At 35.9% G+C, this 17,328-nt stretch overlaps 1 protein-coding gene across 3 annotated transcripts in view; it reads left to right on the forward strand.

Moving 5' to 3' along the window:
* Positions 1 to 17,328, forward strand: part of MALRD1 (MAM and LDL receptor class A domain containing 1) — an 800,866-nt gene that overhangs the window by 311,817 nt on the left and 471,721 nt on the right. For all 3 annotated transcript variants that reach the window (XM_046012349.1, XM_046012350.1, XM_046012351.1), the window contains exon 25: positions 1,369 to 1,582. In XM_046012349.1, the coding sequence (XP_045868305.1) occupies positions 1,369 to 1,582 (214 nt within the window). The remainder of the gene's footprint in view (positions 1 to 1,368; positions 1,583 to 17,328) is intronic.

Genomic DNA, 17,328 nt, shown 5'->3' on the forward strand with positions numbered 1-17,328 from the left:
CTTATTATCTGATTCCTTTTTCATAGAACATTGTATCACATATTTAAATGTTCAGATGCATCCAGAAAATAGAGTACCCTCTTCTTTTGTGTAATGGTGTTTCCTTATAAAACATTGTAGTCCTTATTCTTTCTAATTTCACCTCTTTTTAATGACTTCAAACATCTCCATCAAATTTATTTTTCTTTTCCAGCATATCTATTATGAAGAACAGTTTATGTAAATTTGGTATATGAAGTGACATAAAATTGTATTTTTTGTTTTGGTTTTGATAATTTGAGAGGCATGATTTTCAATTATTCTAAAATCTAATCTTAAAAGGAGAACACAGATGTTTTCATAGAGTCACATGAAAGCATAACACATCCCCAGGAGGAATTGTAATTCTTTCGAGAAAAATGTTTAGATTTGGTCAAAAGGTGTTTTGGGAGCTTGAACCATAAATATTTGTTCAATATTTTGAACAAATCACAGAAGTAAATCTGTATTCCTTGTTAACTCATTTTGAATTGTTCTACATTTACTTTAAAAAATGAATATTTCTTATGTTAAATCACAAATACATATTTGGCATGCAGAGAAATTTAATAGAAGCATTCTGAATTAATGTCACTTAGAAATTTGAAACTAAATAATTTGTGACTTCTCGTGTTCCGTGCAACAGTGTTAATTGTTCTTCCAAGCATTGGTGGTGTTACAACTGAAGACGAAATTTCTAAACATTTTAGCAGCTCCTCTTACTAGGTTTAATCATTTCTAATTCAGTTGGAGTCCATGTTAAGCGGGATCTCCCTGTCAGTGGCACAAATGAGAATTTTGTCAATCACATCAAAGGCAAATGAAAATCCTTTCCATTCCGAATATGTGGGCAATTTCAAAAAACTCATGGTATTGAGGTTTAATATCTTTCCTTTCACATACTTGGGGTGGACAGATCTGAGGAGTGGCAACATATTGGTCAAAATAAAGGATGTGGTTGTATCTTTTTTCTCTCCGTGTGCTTTGTCACCTGATTGGCCTCCTTCCTCCCATACGAGGTGCAAGTGAGGCCCTAAGAAGCGAGCAGATCCTGTTTTGGACGAGAGAGCTGCAGAGCGCATTGGTAGCTTGGTGGCTCCTACTGGTTTTCTTTGTCACCTGTCCTAAAAATCTAGACAAGAGCCGTGGTGTTGCCCCTCCCGCATTTGTGGGATGACCCTCACACATCTTGGGTCAGTTTCATTATGGGGGTAATTTTCTTAGATTTAAACCTGATGTCCTATATTTAATATTTGCCTCAAATTTTGAATTCTTAGTTCAACTAAAATTGGAATTCTTTACTTCTTTCCTCTCTTCCTTACCTTTTTTTTTTTTTTTTTTTTTTTTAAGATTGTCTTTAGGGCAAAGCGTGGTATCAGTTACATGGGAGATGTAGCAGTGGACGATATTTCCTTTCAAGATTGTGCCCCCCTACTTAGCCCAGACAGAAAGTGTACCACTCAAGAATTCACGTGTGCCAACAAGCAATGCATTGCAAAGGACAAGCTGTGTGATTTTGTGAATGACTGCACTGATAATTCAGATGAGTCTACTTTCATTTGCAGTAAGTGGAAGTGTTCTATTTCCTCCCTTTTCCCTTTGTCTCCTACAACCTTAGCTTGCATGTAGTGTGTTAGTTGCTGAAACATACAAAGTACTCAGAGCCTAGCGGCCAAGGCAGGTAAGGTGATTTACCTATGTAAATACATTTCTTTCTTTCTCTCCATACTTAATTTAGAACTGTAATTCATTTAAAACTAGTTGGTGGCTTGGTTATGTGTGAGATAATTGACAATAAATTGGAAAACAGGTGTCTTCAAAGACAAACAGAATGGAAACAGGTATTTTTCATATGAAAGAATGTTTTGGGAAAAAGACAAGCAAAACATCCATCAATGCCAATTCATGCAGGGCTCACTGGCCTCTGTGCTTTGATGCATTGGAGAGGGTTGTCGTTCCTTGGCGTAAATTAAGAGACGTGATAAATGTTAAAAAAAAGAAACCAAAAAATATGTAAATACCTAGATATTATATTAAACAAAGCAGTCTTCTAAAGGAAATACATATCAGCTATGTGATATTATTATAGGAGATCAACTCATAATAAACAACACCTATTAAAATATCCTTAGCTAAATGGGCCATATGTGTTCATTTGGTAAGTCTGTAAATTGTGCAACACAGCCCAGTTATTACCTCATTTCACTGCAAATGAGGTGAATACAGAATTTGGAAATGAAGGTTGACAAATTATTCTACTTACTAGTAATAATTTCTGAGCAAGAATATTTTATTTTTTTATTTATTTTTTTTTCAGTGTTTTACCTTTGAGTTTTTTTTTTTTGTTTTTTTTTTTATTTATTTTTTCAGCGTAACAGTATTCATTCTTTTTGCACAACACCCAGTGCTCCATGCAAAACGTGCCCTCCCCATCACCCACCACCTGTTCCCCCAACCTCCCACCCCTGACCCTTCAAAACCCTCAGGTTGTTTTTCAGAGTCCATAGTCTCTTATGGTTCGCCTCCCCTCCCCAATGTCCATAGCCCGCTCCCCCTCTCCCAATCCCACCTCCCCCCAGCAACCCCCAGTTTGTTTTGTGAGATTAAGAGTCATTTATGGTTTGTCTCCCTCCCAATCCCATCTTGTTTCATTTATTCTTCTCAAGAATATTTTAGTTTGAGCCTTTGTTGTTGTTGTTGCTGAACCAAATCTGGAATATCAGGAACAATTTCAGTAGAATGAGAGCTCTCATTTGTATAGAACTTTTAACTTTCAAAGCCGTCTCTTTACTAATGTCTGCTTGATCTTCACAGAGCCCTGAGGCATAAGTGGGACGGATACTCTTAGTGTATATTGCACAGACAAAGCTGCCAACAGAAGTGCTTAAGATTTTGTCAGAGTTCTTAAGACTGGTATGGACAGAATTGATCCTAGAATCAAGTACTTTATGATTCACTGCTTTGCTCAAGCTACCATACCTCCTCTGTGTAATGCTGAATCTTAACAATATTAAAAAAAAAGTTGTAGACATAGAAATCCTATTTATATTGTTTCTTACAATTTCTAATTCTTAGCACATAGGAACCAAGCGAAATATTTGGCTAATCTTGAGTTCTGAATTAATATTTATCTTTACCTTATAAATGTTTTCTGTTGCATGTATACTTTCTGCATCAAGTGGCTTTACAATTGCTTCATTGCCATTTTCATTTCAATATCACAGAAATCTATTAGGTTATCAAATAGAGCAGATATTATGCTTTTGAATTTTATTTCTTATGTTGCCAATCTATCTCTTTCTCCAGATAAAATTTAATGTAATTTTGAAAGTATCGATTTATTTACAGCCAAAGTTTCCCAGAACTCTTTGTATTTAGGTTCTAAATTTGTAAATATTTCTAGGAGTGCATTGTCTGTATTCAGGAAAGGATGCTGCTATGCTGACAGAGTCTGAAATGTATGGGAATTTACTGTCCTGGTCGTTCTTCCTTTTTTGAGCGCAGCGGACACACAGTTATGTTAGTTTCAGGTGTACGACATAGTTATTCGGCGACTCTGTACACCAGGCTGTGCTCGGCACCACTGTAGCTGCCCGCTGTCCCACACAGTGCTATTGCAGTACCATCGACTGTCGTCCCTGTGCTGTATTTTTCATCCCCATGACTTACTCAGTCTGGAACAGGAAGTCCCCCCCAACTGCCCTTCCCCCATCTTGCCCATCCCCCACCCTCTTACTCTCTGGCAACCATCGCATAGCTCTCAGTATTTATAGGTTTGGTTCTACTTTTTGTTTCTTTATTTAATTGTTACATGTTTTAGATTCCACATACAAATCATCTGGTATTTGTTGTCTCTCTCCGTCTTACTTCACGTAGCATAATACTGGTAGTTCTTTTGTAAAGGTAAAAGTAATCATCACACTTTGGAGGGAAAGTTGCACCAGAATGTGTTTTTTGGTGAAGTGATTGCCAAATTACCCTTGTTTAAGGTTTGAGTGGGCTACGCATATCAGTAATACTAGAGCAAGAAAGCTGAATTACTTCCAGATATTATATAGAAAAAAGAAAACTTTTTCAGCTCTTAGAACAAATAAACAACAACAAGACGTTAGACCTTATAAAAGAGACCCCATTTTGATACTGGTTCTCCTACATGAGTATGATTATTTATTTATTTATTTATTTGTACATTTTTTTTTAGATTGTTATGTTAGTCACTATACAGTGCATCATTAGCTTTTGATGTAGTGTTCCAAGATTCATTGTTTATGTATGTTTTTTAAAATAACATTGCTTAAATATTATGTATTTTTAAAAATTTACCTACAATCTCATTTTATAATATTAAACATTTTAAATATAAAGTAGCTAACATATGCCATATGTAGTATGAGTTGTTATCCTATGTATACTGTAAACGTTGATGCTCTGATTAGTCCCAGAAGAATAGGAAGGGAAAAAAAATCTTAAAAATTACCATAGCAACTGATCGCAGAAATTTGGGTGACAACCAATCAAAAATCCAGCCTTGAGTTCTGTAGTACTTGGGGTTTTGTTTTTTGTTTTATTTAGAATCCTATGTAAAGTCTGATTGAATATCACAACTCTAAGAAAATTTCTGAAATATCATTAGGTAAAAATACACCACGGAGGAATGGCAGAAAGATTTTAAAACTCCGTTTAAGGGAATGGACTGTCTCTGATGCAAAAGAAGAGAATAATCTTTTAGAAAATAGTAGTACCTGCTGCTTTAATTTTCTGTAGATCAGTATAGACTGAAAACAAAATCTGGCAGAAAAATTAAAATGTTATTTTTGACTTTACTATATAAATATCATGTCTAAAATATGGGACATAGTAAACAAGAAGAAAGTAATATGTATGTCTGTCAACTCTAAAATCTTATTTGAACATATCTTTGCCAATGATATAGAAGCTTGTTCAGAAAGCATCCATATTTTTTGTTTCAACATATATTCTAATTAGCATATTTATTGTTTATACATAATTAAGAGTGTCTCGGGCATACCAAAAGTAATTTAATTCTGTACCACGATTAGTAAGGATGCTGGATATTTAATCAACATAATTAGCAATCTGAACCTAATGGGCAAAGATAACACTGTATTTACCATCTGTGGATACCCATTCTTTTGAAACACACACAGTATATTTAACAAAAAAGAGATTATATTATTGTTAAACATTAAGGAAATTTTAATGCTTTAAAATGGATTAAAGTGGCACATTATGTCTTTTAAAATTAGACTAGAGATCAATTAGAAAATAAAAGCTGGAAAAATACCTATTGGTTAGGAGAAACACCCTTTTAGTAACCTATTCCTCCCCTCCAATAAAAAAAATTACAGTAAAATTAGAAAATGTTTTAACTAATAAAAACAATGCACACAAATCTTGTGGGATTTAGCTTAGTGAGTACATAGAGAAGAATTTATAGGTATTAGAAACTAATACATAGTTTGTGTTAGTTTATATTAGATACTAATATAGAAACTTTATATAGAAATCTTATATTAGAAGCTAATTAGCTAATGTGCAAATTAATGGAATAGAACATAGATAAAAGACAGAGAGGGTTTGGAAAGATATAAAATTTTAAAACCCCATCAAAGGAGGTGGAGAAAACAGAGCAAGTAAATTCAACACATATTTATTGAGAAGTTATGTTAAGCTATGTTGGAGACACCTAGTATATGGCAGTAAGTGAAACAAAAAAAATGGTTTTTCTCATATTCTATATTTAAACAAAAAATGTTCTCTCTCTCTCTCCTCCATCTTCCAACCCCCACATTTGTCTATAAAATACATTATTGAGTTTTTAAAAGGTGACAAGTGCTATGAGAAAATACAGAGTAAACTGAGGGAGACCATAAATGGGGGGAGGGCAAATGGTAATGTTAAGGAAATTTGGCAGTCTCTATGGTCTGGGACTTAGCTAACACTTGTTATTTATTATTCTTGTTATAATTTCTTTTAAAAAATATAGCCATTGGAGGCGCCTGGGTGGCTCAGTGGGTTAAAGCCTCTGCTTTCAGCTCAGGTCATGATCTCAGGGTCCTGGGATCAGGCCCCACATCAGGCTCTCTGCCCTGTGGGGAGCCTGCTTCCTCCTCTCTCTCCGCCTGCCTCTCTGCCTATGTGATCTCTGTCTGTCAAGTGAATAAATAAAATCTTAAAAAAAATATAGCCATTATAGTACATTTTAGAGTGGAATCTCATTGTGGTTTTGATTTGCCATTCCCTACTGACACATAATGTTAAGCATCATTTCTTGCACTTAATGGCTATTTGCGTATCTTTTTAGGAGAAATGTCTATTGAAATCCCTTGCTTGTCTCTTTAATGGATTGTTTTTTGTTGCTGAGGTGTAGGATTTATTTATGTATTTTAGATCTTAAACCCTTATCAAATATATGATTTGCAAATAATGTTTGCAATTCATTCTTTCTGATGGAAGCATACCACTTCATTGTATATATGGAACATATTTTCTTTATCCATTCATCTGTTGACGGGCATCTTGGTTCTTTTCACAGTGTGGTGACTGTGCCATTCCTGCTATGAACACTAGGGTACAGATGCCCCTTCTTTTCACTACATCTGTATCTTTCGGGTAAATACCAGTAGTGCAATTGCAGGGTCATAGGGTAGCTCTATTTTTAATTTTTAAGGAATCTCCACACTGTTTTCCAAAGCGGCTGCATCAGCTTGTATTCCTACCAACAGTGTAAGAGGGTTCCCCTTTCTCCACATCCTCTCCAACACTTGTTATTTCCTGTCTTGTTAATTTTGGCCATTCTAACTGGTGTAATGTGGTATCTCAATGTGGTTTTGATTTGAATTTCCCTGATGGCTAATGATGAACATTTTGTATGTCTTCTTTGGAGAAGTGTCTGTTCATGTCTTCTGTCCATTTTCTTATGTGATTATCTGTTTTGTGTGTGTTGAGTTTGAGGAGTTCTTTATAGATCTTGGATATCAGCCTTTGGTCTGTAGTGTCATTTGTGAATATCTCCTCCCATTCCGTGGGTTGCCTCTTTGTTTTTTTGACAGTTCCTTTGCTGTGCAGAAGCTTTTGAACTTGATGAAGTCCCAAAAGTTCATTTTCACTATTGTTTCCTTTGCCTTTGGAGCCATATATTGAAAGAAGTTGCTGTGGCCGATGTCAAAGAGGTTACTGCCTATGTTCTCCTCTAGGATTTTGATAGATTCCTGCCTCATGTTGAGGTCTTTTATCCATTTCGAGTTTATCTTTGTGTGTGGTGTAAGAGAATGGTCAAGTTTCATTCTTCTATACATACTGTCCAATTTTCCCAGCACCAGAGCCCAGGACCTGATGGATTCCCTGGAGAATTCTACCAAACATTCAAGGAAGAAATAATACTTATTCTCCTGAAGCTGTTTCAAAAAATAGAAACAGAAGGAAAACTTCCAGACTCTTTTTATGTAGCCAGCATTATCCTGATCACCAAGGTGGTGGAAAAGATCCCACCAAAAAGGAGAAATTCAGGCCAGTATCCCTGATGAATATGGATGCCAAGATTTTCAACAAGATCCTAGCAAACAGGATCCAGCAGCACATTAAAAAGATTATCCACCATGACCAGGTGGGATTTATCCCTGGGATGCAAGGGTGGTTCAACATTCACAAATCAATCAGTGTGATAGAACAAATTAATAAAAGAGAGAAGAACCACATGGTCCTCTCAATTGATGCAGAAAAAGCATCTGACAAGATACAGCATCCATTCCTGATTAAAATGATTCAAAGTATAGGGGTAGAGGGAACATTCCTCAACTTCATAAAATCTATCTGTGAAAAACCCACAGCGAATATCATCCTCAATTGGGAGAAGCTGGCAGCCTTCCCTTTGAGATCAGGAACACAACAAGGATGTCCACTCTTGCCACTGTTATTCAACATAGTACTAGATCTCCTAACAACAGCAATCAGACAACAAATAGAAATAAAATGTATTCAATTGGCAAAGAAGAGTCAAACTCTCTCTCTTCGCAGATGCCGTGATACTTTATATGGAAAACCCAAAAGACTCCACCCCCAAACTACTAGAACTCATACAGCAATTCAGTAATGTGGCAGGATACAAAATCAATGCACAGAAATCACTTGCTTTCTTATACACTAAGAATGAAAATATAGAAAGGGAAATGAGAGAATCGATTCCATTTACTAGAGCACCAAGGACCATAAGATACCTGGGAATAAACCTAACCAAAGTGGTGAAGGATCTGTACTCGAGGAACTACAGAACACTCATGAAAGAAACTGAAGAAGATCCACAAAAATGGAAGACCATTCCATGCTCATGGATCCGAAGACTAAACATTGTTAAAATGTCTATACAACCTAGAGCCATTTATACTTTCAGTGCCATCCCAATCAAAATTCCACTGGCTTTTTTCAAAAAGCTGGAACAAACAATCCTAAAATTTGTATGGAACCAGAAGAGACCCTGAATTGCTAAGGAAATATTGAAAAGAAAAAGAAAAAGCTGGGGGCATCACATTGACTGATTTCAAGCTTTACTACAAAGCTGTGATTACCAAGACAGCATGATACTGGCACAAAAAACAGACACATAGACCAGTGGAACAGAGTAGAGCACCCAGATATAGACCCTCAACTCTCTGGTCAAGTACTCTTTTTCTGTTTTTAAAGGCAGTTTTAGGTTCACAGCAAATCAGAGCTCCCATATACATACTATGTTTCCTACTATCAGGGTCCCCCACTGAAGTGGTGATTTGTTATGATCAGTGAGCCTACAATGATGTATCATTATCCCTCACAGACCATAGTTTACTTCGGGTTCCCTCTTGGTGAAAGGACATTTGATAAACAATATTGCGTACTCTTATACTGAATTATTAATAGCAGTATTTGAGTCATTACAAATATTTTAAAGCACATTTTCCCTACTGAATTAAATTTTCCTCAAAATGCTAGGTTTTAGGGACACCTGGGTGGCTCAGTTGGTTAAGCGACTGCCTTCGGCTCAGGTCATGATCCTGGAGTCCCGGGATCGAGTCCCATATCAGGCTCCCTGCTCGGCCCGGAGTCTGCTTCTCCCTCTGACCCTCCCACTTCTCATGCTCATTCTCTCTCTCATACTCTCTCTCTCAAATAAATAAATAAAATCTTTTTTTAAAAATGCTAGGTTTTAGAAATATTAGTGTGCAATTTAACACTGTGAAAAAAAAATCTGAACTCTGATACTCAAATCTGGATCCATGGATAAACAGCTCTTAGAATTCAGTACCCACCCCAGAATCATAAATTGTATTTTAATGACAACCTCCAATGAGTCACATGTACATTAAAATTTGAGAAGCACTTACCTAAACAATCCAAAATTTTGAAAAAGGGTGAAAGGAAAGCTATTATTTTGTTCTTTATTTCCTTATTGACATATGCACAGATATCAGGCTTTTAACCAGTGACAGTAGTGTTTGAAATTTAAAAAAAAATCATTTTGTGTGTATCTTCTTGATGAGTTTAATTAGCACAGTTATATTGAAGTCAAGGTTTAGTGTTTATTTATGTGTATGATTACTAGCTATAATTTATTGGAGGTATTAAGAAAAAATTTAAAATGAAAATTTACTCATTCATTCAGTAATATTTATTATCAATATCTATTATGTGCCAGGGTTCTAATTATTTGGATGCGGATAATTATTTGGATGCGGTGAAGAGTGTAGACAGATTTCCTGCTTTCCAGGAGCTTCTGTTGTGGTTGGTAGTGGTGCAGAGGGACATGAACTTAAGTAATATAAGTAAAATGACACAGTGTATTTCATAACAGTAAGTGGTCTAATGAAACGTAAAACAGCACAAAGTATGAAAGAAAATGTTTGGAAAGGTGGCTATGGTTTTAAATAGGCCAGTCAGAGACACCCTCATTAAGAAGTTGCCATTTGAATAAAGAACGAAAAAAAATAATAGATTAAGCTAAGGGATATCAGGTATTTGTGCCAGAATTTTTAAAAATACTCAAAAATATTTAAAGAGCCATCATGAAAACACAATCCTTTCTATATTATCACCTAGTCAGTAGCAATGTCTTTTGGTTTCCATACATGTGTAAGTATAATTTCCTGACATAGTTATCCTTCAGAATTTTTTCTTTGTGAACATTTGTTTGGAGTTGACTTATATTCTGACTGCCTTCTGTCATTCATTATGGCAGAATTCTCTCATTTTTGAATAAAAAGATGAATTTGGGAGGAGTAGGGGGAATGGCCTGATACTATCATACGTATTTTAATTGTTGCTCACTGTGGAATTATGTATATTACTTCTCTGCCATATCTGGTTCAGTATTCCCTCTGAAACATTTAGCATATCCAAATTTATGCTCAGTCATGGCAAAAAATGAAATTGAAAGCATAGGGTCCCCCAGTTGGAGGGCAACTGTGCAGTAATGCGCATTACTGAAAACTACTGATCTAACAATTACTTCGTTCTTTGTCAACGGTCATATAAAGTTTAACCAAGCATTTTGTAATTAATGCTTGCATCTCTGACATGTACTTTTCATTTATTTATTGGGTTAACACTGGGTACCTCTAATATAAGTGGCCCTGGAGCATAAACAAACAAAAACAAGATATTACCTACGTAACTGTGAACTCATTGTCTAGTAAAAGAGATACATAAGCATTCACATTAATAATGAGAGTTAGAATATGGTACAGATCACTTTTAGAGGGGACAAGGAGAGATAATTTAGTTATATATAAAATACTAATCCCAGCATGAGCTTTCAAAAGTAATACATCACCTTGAAAACAGCTAGTGTGTTTTTAGAGACTTTATTAATCATGGACTGTGAATAGCTTTAGTTTTCTTTGGGAGATTATGTGAGAAAGTAGGTCAGGTATCATAATGTTATTAAAAAAAACAGGCTTCTGCTGAAGGATCAATTGTCCTAAGCATCAGAAATTCATTACTGTAGACTGTAGCAGAATGACTGGGATTCAGAAAGCTCTCATAGTCTTTCCCAAATTACCAGTACTGGTCCCTGCTCTCCCTAAGCCAGTGTTTGAAATGACGGGTGTTAGGGTAGTTTTTTCTATATTATGAAATCTAGTAGTTCATCAGGAAAGAAACAGTTTATGTGTTAAGAGCATCTTTCAATCAATTTGTGCTTTTAAATTTTCAAAAAGTTGGTATTATCATCAGGGTTTTCCAAATTAGCCCCCAAAACCCTTTTTGTATGCGAACGATTATATTCTGCATAGAACATTTGTTTTGTGAAACTGTCTGGAAATTGTTGCTTAGAGACTTTATTATTATTACCTGATAAAATAAGGAAACACAAAGTAAGTTAAATTCCTAATGTCACCCAGTGATAATTGGAAAATGGTATGAATTCTTTGAATTTTGAAGTAGTTACAAATTCATAGGAAGTTACAGAGGTAGTAGAAATCTGTGTGCCCTTCATGCATTTCCCTCAGTGATACTATAGTATAATATTAAAACTGGGAAACTGACATTGGTTTGATGTACATGTATAATTCTTCATTACTTTATTTTGTCCATAAATTCATGTAATCATTACCGCAGTCAAAATAGTCCATCCCCATGAAGATCTTCCTTGAGCAAGTCCTTTATAGTTACACTCCTACCATTCTTATCTTAGCCTTGGGAAACTGCTACTTTGTTCCCCATGTTTATCGTTTGTCATTTTGAGAAACTTATGTAAATGGAACCATATAATATGTGACCTTTTGAGACTTTTTCTCATTCAACATAATCCTCTTGTGATCCATCAAAAGTGTTGTGTGCATAAGTCATATTTCTTTTTTTATTACTGAGTCATGTCCTATGGCATGGATGTAGCAGACCATGATACTGTTTTTCAGAGCAGCTGTGTTCTTTTATATCACCACCAACAGTGCATGAGAGATCCAGTTTCTCTCCTGCTTTGTGAACACTTGGTATTTGTGCTGTTTTCATTTTTGTTTTATTGATGTGGAGTAATACCTCATCATGGTCTTAATTTGCATTTTCTTGATAGCTCGTGACGTTGAACATCTCTTACGCTTCTTTGCCATGTATATATATCCTCTTTGGCAAAATGTTTCTTCATGACTTTTGCCTATTTTTTAATTTAATTTTTTAAACTGTTGAGGGTTTTTTTTTTTTAAGATTTTATTTATCTGACAGGCAGAGATCACAAGTAGGCAGAGAGGGAGGCAGAGAGAGAGGAAGCAGGCTCCCTGCTGAGCAGAGAGCGTGATGCGGGGCTTGATCCCAGGACCCTGGGATCATGACCTGAGCCGAAGGCAGTGGCTTAACCCACTGAGCCACCTAGGTGCCCCTAAACTGTTGAGTTTTGAAGGTTTTTTTTTTCTTGATATACATTATAGATATAAGTCCTTTGACAGATAATGCAAATATTTTCTCCTAGGCTTTAGATTGTCTTTTCATTCTCTTAACAGGAAAAGAGCACACATTTTAATTTTATTTTGATACAGTCCTATCTATTGATCTTTCCTGTTAGGAATCATGCTTTTGATAGCATATCTGAAAACATTTCACCAAGTTCTAGGTCACAGGTTTGTTTCCCCCTCATGTTTTCTTGTTAAAATTGTATAGTGTTATATTTTATATTTAAGTTCATGACTCATTTTTTTTTTTAGGATTTAAGCCTTTTTATTCTTTTTTTCCCCATTTTATTTATTTTTTTCAGCGTAACAGTATTCATTGTTTTTGCACAACACCCAGTACTCCATGCAAAACGTGCCCTCCCTATTACCCACCACCTGTTCCCCCAACCTCCCACCCCTGACCCTTCAAAACCCTCAGGTTGTTTTTCAGAGTCCATAGTCTCTTATGGTTCACCTCCCCTCCCCAATGTCCATAGCCCCCTCCCCCTCTCCCAATCCCACCTCCCCCCAGCAACCCCCAGTTTGTTTTGTGAGATTAAGAGTCATTTATGGTTTGTCTCCCTCCCAATCCCATCTTGTTTCATTTATTCTTCTCCTATCCCCTAACCCCCCATGTTGCTTCTCCATGTCCTCATATCAGGGAGATCATATGATAGTTGTCTTTCTCCGGTTGACTTATTTCACTAAGCATGATACGCTCTAGTTCCATCCACGTCGTCGCAAATGGCAAGATTTCATTTCTTTTGATGGCTGCATAGTATTCCATTGTGTAAATATACCACATCTTCTTTATCCATTCATCTGTTGATGGACATCTAGGTTCTTTCCATAGTCTGGCTATTGTAGACATTGCTGCTATAAACATTCGGGTACACGTGCCCCTTCGGATCACTACGTCTGTATCTTTAGGGTAAATACCCAGTAGTGCAATTGCTGGGTCATAGGGTAGTTCTATTTTCAACATTTTGAGGAACCTCCATGCTGTTTTCCAGAGTGGTTGGACCAGCTTGCATTCCCACCAACAGTGGAGGAGGGTTCCCCTTTCTCCGCATCCTCGCCAGCATCTGTCATTTCCTGACTTGTTAATTTTAGCTATTCTGACTGGTGTGAGGTGATATCTCATTGTGGTTTTGATTTGTATTTCCCTGATGCCGAGTGACATGGAGCACTTTTTCATGTGTCTGTTGGCCACCTGGATGTCTTCTTTGCAGAAATGTCTGTTCATGTCCTCTGCCCATTTCTTGATTGGATTGTTTGTTCTTTGGGTGTTGAGTTTGCTAAGTTCCTTATAAATTTTGGATAGTAGACCTTTATCTGATGTGTCGTTTGCAAATATCTTCTCCCATTCTGTCAGTTGTCATGACTCATTTTTTAAAAAAATATTTTATTTATTTGACAGAGAGAAATTACAAGTAGGCAGAGAGGCAGACAGAGAGAGAGGAGGAAGCAGGCTCTCCGCGGAGCAGAGAGCCCGATGCGGGGCTCGATCCCAGGACCCTGGGATCATGACCTGAGCTGAAGGCAGAGGCTTTAACCCACTGAGCCACCCAGGCGCCCCCATAACTCATTTTTTTAAAAAAATTTTCATATACATGAGATTTAGGCCAGGATTTTTCCCCCTGTGATTATCTCATTCCTGCAGCACTATTGACAAGGCTGCTCTCTCTTCATTTGACTGGTTTTGTATCCTTGCCAAGTATCGGCTGTACTTATGTGAAGCTATTTCTGGGTTCTCTGTTCTGTTTTACTGATCAAAGATTTTATTCCTCTATCAATACCATAGTTTTATTAACTAAAATTAACTATATAATAAATCTTGAAATTGGGGCAAGCGATTCCTCCCAATTCATTCTTCTTTTCAAAATCAGTAATGTTATTCTAGTTGGACTTTTCATATAAGTTTTAGAAAAATCCTGTCTATATCTATAAATAATATTTTATTTTGATAAGAATTTCATTAAACACATATATCAGTTTGGGAGTAGTAACATACTTCATATGTTGAGTATTCCAGTCCATGAGAGCACAGTATGTCTCTTCATAATTTACATTTCCTTTTTTTAATCAGTATTTTAGTTTTCAGCATAAAAGTCCTATACATATTGTTGGGGAAGAAGAAGTTTCTCTGCCATTCAAAATCCTTCCAGTTGGACTGAGAATCAAATTGACATAAGACAGATTAACAGGAGAAAATAAAATTTAATTGAACATATATAAGGAATCCACACAGACAATGGAAATTCCAAAGACGTGAGGTAACATGATGCTTACATGGACTAAGGAGATGAATCGGGTCCGAGGTTACAAAGGGGCGAAGACTGTTAGCAGGAAAGTGGCAGGAGATGTTTGGGAAACAAGGTTGCCCTATTATGTAGATGAGTTTCTTAGGTAATAGAGGAATCTGTATTAATAACTCTCTTCATAGTACAAAAGTGCATCCATGTTGTCACAAATGGTAGGATTTCCTTATTCTTCGTGGCTAAATAACATTCCTGTGTTTGTGTGTGTGTGTGTGTAATTTTTTTATTCATTTATTGTAGATAATATTGCTGTGAATATGTGGGTACAGTTATCTTTTCAAGTTAGTGTTTTTGTATCCTTTGGATATATTCCCAGAAATAGAATGGTTAGGTCATATAGTAGTACTATTTTAATTTATTGAAAATCCTCCATACTGTTTTCCATAGTGTCTCTAACAATTTTTCAGTCTCACCAACAGTGTAGAAGTTCCCCATTTTCTCTCCATTCTTTCCAGCATTTGTTGTCTCTTGTCTTTTTGATGATGGCAATTCTCTATGCATGAGGGAATAACTCATTGTGGTTTTTATTTGCGTTTCTCTAATGACCAGTAATGTTGAGCAGCTTTCTGTGTACCTGTTGGCCTTTTTAAAAAATATCTTCTTAGAAGACATGTCTCTTCAGATTCTTTGCCCATTTTTTAATTGTTTTTTTTAATCTTTTTTTAAATTTTTTATTTATTTGACAGAGAGAGATCATAGGTAGGCAGAGAGGCAGACAGAGAGAGAGGAGGAAGCAGGCACCCCGCTGAGCAGAGAGCCTGATGTGGGGCTCGATCCCAGGACCCTGAGATCGTGACCTGAGCCGAAGGCAGAGGTTTAACCCACTGAGCCACCCAGGTGCCCCTTAATTGTTTTTTTTTTGTGGTTTTGCAATTAAGCTTTATGAGTTCTTTATATATTATGGATATTAATCCCTTATCAGATATATGGTTTGTAGGTATTTTTCCCATTCTGTAGGTTGTCTTTTCATTTTGTTGAAGATCTCCTTCAGTGTACAGAAACTTTTTAGTTTGATGTAGTCCCATTTTTTAATTTTTTATTTGATTTCTTGTGCTCTTGGTGTCATATCAAAAACTCATTACCAAGACCTGTGCCAAGCAGGTTTATTTCTCTGTGTGTGTGTTTAAGGGTATCTTGGTTTTAGGTCTTACATTTAAGTCTTTAATTTATTTTGAGTTAATTTTTGTGACTGGTATAGAATTGGGCTAGGTCCAATTTTATTCTTTTACATGTGAATATCCAATCATCCCAGCATCATTTACTGAACAGACTATTCTTTATTGTGTATTCTTGTCTCCCTTGTCAAAAATGAGTTAACCTTATGTGCTTGGGTTTATGTTGGGGCTCTCATTCTGTTTCATTCATCTACTTATCTGTTTTTCTGCTAGTATCATATTGTTTTGGTTATTATAACTTTATACTACAGCATGTAGTCAGGAAGTATGATGCCTCCTGCTTCTTCTTTCTCATATTTTCTTTGGTTTCTAGGGGTCTTTTTGTGGCTCCATGTAAATTTTAGGAGTGCTTTTTCTACTTCTGAAAAAAATTTACATCAGAATATTGATAACTTTGGTAGGATTTGCATTGTGAAGTAATAGATGGCTTTTGGTAGTATTGATATATTAAAAATATTAATTCTTCCAGTGCATGAGCATGGGATACCTTTCCATTTATTTGTGTCTTTTAAAAATTTCTTTCATCAGTATTTTGTACTTGTCAGAGGAGAGATTGTTCACCTCCTTAGTTAAATTTATTCTTAAGTATTTTATTGTTTTTGATGCTATTGTAAATGGGATACATTCTTTTTTTTTAAGATTTTCTTTGTCAGAGAGAACAAAGCAGGGGGAGTGGCAGGCAGAGGGAGAGGAGTAGCAGGTGTCCTCTTTTTTATTTTTTCATATCTTTTCTTTTTCTTTTTCTTTTCTGAAAATTCATTGATGGGGAGCCATCAATGATGGGGTGGCCCAGTTGGTTAAGTGTCTGCCTTTGGCTCAGGTCATGATCACAGGGTCCTCGGACCGAGCTCCACATTGGGCTCCCTGTTCAGCAGAAAGCCAGCTTCTCCCTCTACCTCTGCTTGCTTTGGTCTTTCTCTCTTTCTGAGAAATAAATAAATTAATTCTTAAAAAAAAAAAAGAAAAGAAAATTCAGTGGTACTGTAAAGAAACACTACTGAATATTATTGTTGTATTCTGCAAACTTCCTGAATTCCTTGATTATATCTAAAATTTTTTGGTCTAGTGTTTGTGACGTTTTATATAAAACCATGTCATCTGTAAAGGGAAACAATTTTGCTTCTTTCTTTTTGTTTCTGATACATTTTATTTCCTTTCTTGCCTGATGGCTCTGGCTAGCATTTCTAATACTATGCTGAATAGGAGGGGTAGGAGTAGATATCTTTATCTTGTTCCTTATCTTAGAGCAAAGCTTTCAACCTTTCACCATTGAATATGATGTTAGTTGTGGGCTTATCATATATGGCCTTTATTATGTTGAGATATGTTCTTTCTCTACCTAATTTATTAAGTTTTTAATAAAAATGGATATTGAATTTTCCTAAATTTTTTTGTCCAGTG

This window comes from Meles meles, chromosome 7 (assembly GCF_922984935.1).
Source record: "Meles meles chromosome 7, mMelMel3.1 paternal haplotype, whole genome shotgun sequence".
Lineage (NCBI taxonomy): Eukaryota > Metazoa > Chordata > Mammalia > Carnivora > Mustelidae > Meles > Meles meles.